At 48.7% G+C, this 5,092-nt stretch overlaps 1 protein-coding gene across 1 annotated transcript in view; it reads right to left on the reverse strand.

The window, feature by feature from the left end:
* Positions 1 to 986, reverse strand: part of TPRA1 (transmembrane protein adipocyte associated 1) — a 17,970-nt gene extending 16,984 nt beyond the window's left edge. The window contains exon 1 of the mRNA XM_018553929.1: positions 757 to 986. Within this exon, the coding sequence (XP_018409431.1) occupies positions 757 to 920 (164 nt within the window). The 5' untranslated portion in view covers positions 921 to 986. The remainder of the gene's footprint in view (positions 1 to 756) is intronic.
* Positions 987 to 5,092: the final 4,106 nt, after the last annotated feature.

Consider the following 5,092-nt stretch of genomic DNA (forward strand, 5'->3'; position numbering starts at 1 on the left):
AGAGAGAGAGAGAGAGAGAGAGAGAGAGAAAGAAAAGGGAGAAAGAGAGAGAGAGAGAGAGAGAGAGGAAGAAGAAGAGGAAGGAAGACACCTCTTAACACTGATGATAGATAGATAGATAGATAGATAGATAGATAGATAGATAGATAGATAGATAGATAGATAGATAGATAGAAGAAAGGGGGGTCAGCAACGGCAGCCTCATATATAACGTTTACCATGTTAATGTGATTTCAAAAAAATATGTTTTCAATCTGCACCTTTCATTAATATATGACTTGTGTCGTGCTATGAAGGTTAGTTCAGGTGCTTCCTGTTATAGGGTGACAGCCATTTCCCAACTGTGCTCCTGCGTTGTCACCCCCGATGGAGACTACAAGCGGCTGTGTCAACACATATTGTGCAGCCACCATCAGGAAACCGGTCCACAGCACTGATGTGCCGCCAACTTCGGAACAAGTGCATGTAGATGGAAGTCCCTGAAAGAGGCTGGAGCAGATCAGCAGCACCAAAAGGAAAAAAAAGGTGAAAACGTCCTTGGATGGCTGATGTCTCTACACAGTGCTGCAGCAAGCTGAAAGTAACCCGGCTTTAGGTACTTTAATTCATCTACTAAAAAATGAAAGCTTTAGATCTAATCCCTTATTGGGTGGCTGGCCCTTTAAAAAATGAAATCATGCCAAAAAGGAATAAAAAACAAAAAGACAACAATGATAAGTCGCCGTCCCCGCCCCCCACTTTTTTAAAGTCACATACCTGGAACTTCTGATATCTTCATATAAGATGACCAGGCACACGTGCGGCACCGTCACATTGGCCCCGGGGTCCGATGATGGGCGTACGGATGGGCTGTAGGGGACAGTGGGAGCGGCAGAGGTCACCTTGAAAGCCGTTGAGCTGTTCTCGGTGACAGCGGACATCCTGGGACTGATAGGCGCAGGACACAACCTGCAGGCTGAGAACAGGGAGATCCTCCGGTCTTCACTTCCTGCCGAGATACAAGAGTCAATAACACAGGAAATGTACTGACCAATCACGAGACAATTAACCCTTCACCACCGTGGACCTTTACAGGGACTAGCAACCATCTTCAAAACCACAATGATCAGTCTAAGAGCCAGCCAGCTCCGAGGATCAGGGGAATACAACATTTTTTTTTAGCACCTAGACAATAATGAGCAGTTAACCCTAGATAGCGTGTGCAGCCCTACTGCAAGGGTTAATAAGATTTGTGCCAGAGTTCTGCTTTAATCAGACTACTACAAGGAACCTCCAATGCTACTGCAGGTGACAGAGAGCTGCCAATACAATTTTGAATACAGGCCCCTTGTTTTCCCCACCTCAAGCCCAGCGCCCTACCAATACACCTATTATAATTTGACATCAGTGCCTGATGGCAGTGAGGGGGCTGTATTTGCAGTATTGTGTCATCAATACCGTGTCATGATACCTGCAACCCCGGAACCCCTCTGTTTGTTCAATTCATGCTCAGTGGAGACTTCAAGGACTGCGAGTTAAAGGAGAACTATGAGGCGAGTGAAAAACACTCATCCCCGTAATTCAAGCCGACCTGTGACAATGAAACTGTCACAGGTCAGCTCTAGTGATCGGGAACACATACCGCCGATCCCTGACTTCCCGATCATCTCCCGGCAGAGAGCGGTGATTGTCAGTCACCGCTCCCCGCAGGGATCACACGCCTCCTCTCTCCGATCCTCCAGCGCTGATTGGAGGAACAGACGGTATAGGGGCGGGCACAGCTGGCTCTGCCTCTAGATAGGCAGAGCCCGCTGTCAATCAGCCAACAGCGTGGATATCGACAGCATTCTCGGGATCCGTCCCAGTATATAGTGAGCAGTAACCCGCTATATACTGAGCTTTGGGTCACGGGAGGAGGTTAGTTAGTATATCTCCTCCTGGGACCCTGAAGAGAACTATGGGAGAGGTTACCCCGTAGTTCTCTTTTAAATTACAGATGGGGGATGAAGTTTATTTGGGGGGAAACCTGATAAAAACTGATTACCAATGCAATGGTGCACGCTCTCTCTCCCCCCTCTCTATCTCCCCCCTTCTCTCTCCCTCCATATACCAATGCAATGGTACACGCTCTCTCTCCCCCCTCTCTATCTCCCCCCTTCTCTCTCCCTCCATATACCAATGCAATGGCGCACGCTCTCTTTCCCCCCCCCTCCCTCTCTCTCTCCCCCTCTATACCAATACCCATGCAATGGCGCACGCTCTCTTTCCCCCCCCCTCCCTCTCTCTCTCCCCCTCTATACCAATACCCATGCAATGGCGCACGCTCTCTTTCCCCCCCCCTCCCTCTCTCTCTCCCCCTCTATACCAATACCCATGCAATGGCGCACGCTCTCTTTCCCCCCCCCTCCCTCTCTCTCTCCCCCTCTATACCAATACCCATGCAATGGCGCACGCTCTCTTTCCCCCCCCCTCCCTCTCTCTCTCCCCCTCTATACCAATACCCATGCAATGGCGCACGCTCTCTTTCCCCCCCCCTCCCTCTCTCTCTCCCCCTCTATACCAATACCCATGCAATGGCGCACGCTCTCTTTCCCCCCCCCTCCCTCTCTCTCTCCCCCTCTATACCAATACCCATGCAATGGCGCACGCTCTCTTTCCCCCCCCCTCCCTCTCTCTCTCCCCCTCTATACCAATACCCATGCAATGGCGCACGCTCTCTTTCCCCCCCCCTCCCTCTCTCTCTCCCCCTCTATACCAATACCCATGCAATGGCGCACGCTCTCTTTCCCCCCCCCTCCCTCTCTCTCTCCCCCTCTATACCAATACCCATGCAATGGCGCACGCTCTCTTTCCCCCCCCCTCCCTCTCTCTCTCCCCCTCTATACCAATACCCATGCAATGGCGCACGCTCTCTTTCCCCCCCCCTCCCTCTCTCTCTCCCCCTCTATACCAATACCCATGCAATGGCGCACGCTCTCTTTCCCCCCCCCTCCCTCTCTCTCTCCCCCTCTATACCAATACCCATGCAATGGTGCACGCTCCCTCTCCCCTCTCTCTATCTCCTCTTATATACCAATGCAATGGCGTACGCTCTCTCTCTCCCCTCTCCCCTTATATACACTGACCGCTTTCATTGACTGATTTCAATGAAAAGCTATTTTTTTAAAAATCAGGTTTGTAAAGTTTTAAGAATCATCTAACAAAGTACCGAGCTAATGTTAGAGTTCCGCGGCTTCTATCCAGCAATCCTCCCTCATTAGGAAATGATAGAAGGGAGGCGCAGTATTCCAAAATCTTCACCGATTGCTCAATTGCTGTGTATAGTGCTCAACATTCCTTTGCAACTCAAAAGGGGCCACGGAACATACAAGCTGGTTTACACAGGGGCCACTTAGAACTTTCATGGACGTAGAATTCTGATCAGAGCGGGGCAGACTTAACCCCTTCACTGCAAAGGCAGTGTTTGCGTTTTCTTGCACACATGATATTTTACACATTTTAGGCCTGAAAATTACATAAAACCCCCGAGGGTTCCTGAAAGCACAGACCCCGTAGACTAAAAATGGCGGAAGTTGTAAATTTTTATGACGCATGACATTATCAAGCTAGAGTTACACTTGAGTTCATTTTAGTGCACACAAACACAATATAATACTCAATTTTTGGTACAATATAAGAGATGAGGTTACGTTAAGTAAATAGACACCAAACATGGCAAGCTTAGAAATTGTGTGCGCCGGGGAAATGGTGACAGAATACGGAACCCCAAACTGTGCATAGCTGACACTTTAAACGCCCGTACAGGTCATCAGTTGGCCCGAGAATGATTGCTCCCACTCTGGTGTACGTGGGGATACCCAACATGTGTAGCGCAATCAACGTTTTCATATGTAGGCGCACCCGCCGCATGTTTACACGACTATTCGCGTGTTCACAGGACACTTTGAATTTCTTGCTTGCATTTTTACATTTATTTTACTTCATTGCTATCACACAGGGGGGCTCACAAGCCCCATATGTGATAGGTCTTCTTTAAGGTGACACCAAGGGTCTATTAGACCCCTAGTGTCACCTTTACACTGCAAAGAAGCTATTCATGGGCAGACTGCGCTTAAATAGCTTCTTCCCCAGCTTCTCTAGCTGGGAAATGACAGCTGAGGAACCAGAAGATCCACAAGGCAGCACACACCTCAATGCAGTTAACTCTTTGTTGCCCAGCAGATTTTTTTTTTTTAAACTTTTCCTTGAGTTTTGCTTAAAGTGACCGGGTGACAACGTACTGTCCGTCTCCCAAATATTCTCCCGTGTTGTCACCCTGTCAATCAGGGCCCCTGAAGGATGGTGAAAACGCTCTGTCCCGGTCTCCCAATTATTCTCCTGTGTTGTCACCCTGTCAAGTGGGCTTCTGAAGGAGGGTGACAATGCTCTGTCCCCGTCTCCCAAATAGCTTCAGAAGGAGGGTGACAACGCTCTGTCCCCGTCTCCCAAATAGCTTCAGAAGGAGGGTGACAACGCTCTGTCCCCGTCTCCCAAATAGCTTCAGAAGGAGGGTGACAACGCTCTGTCCCCGTCTCCCAAATAGCTTCAGAAGGAGGGTGACAATGTTCTGTCCCTGTCTGACAGTTATTCTCCTGTGTTACCCTGTGTCACCCTGTCAAATTGGCTTCTGAAGGAGCCTACAAGTAGCCATTTCAGCACACGTGCAGGCATGGTCCACATCAGGAAACCGGCCCTGAGAAATGCCATCCAGCCATCTGCTGGAGTGCATGTAGACAGGAAGTGGCTGCAGGAGGTCAAAGAAATAAAGTCTAATATGTTATTAAAGCAAAAGGTTATTTTTATGATACATTGGGGAGGAATTGTTCAAAACTGGAGCAGACAGAATGTGGAGCAGTTACCCATGACAACCAATCAACATCTGTCTTCAGTTTGCAATAAATATTATGAAAACATTTTTTGGCTGCAGTTCCACTTTAGCAATCCAAATACACCCGACCGGACCCTATAGGGACTATTTGTCAATGTTTTCACACCACTCATGCAGCTTTCACCCGGGATTCAAACATTTCTAATTGGATCTAATTGGTTGTGTGAAAACTTTTACAAATGGAGC

Source organism: Nanorana parkeri, unplaced genomic scaffold (genome assembly GCF_000935625.1).
Source record: "Nanorana parkeri isolate BGI_ZX_2015 unplaced genomic scaffold, ASM93562v1 scaffold135, whole genome shotgun sequence".
Taxonomy (NCBI): Eukaryota; Metazoa; Chordata; class Amphibia; order Anura; family Dicroglossidae; genus Nanorana; species Nanorana parkeri.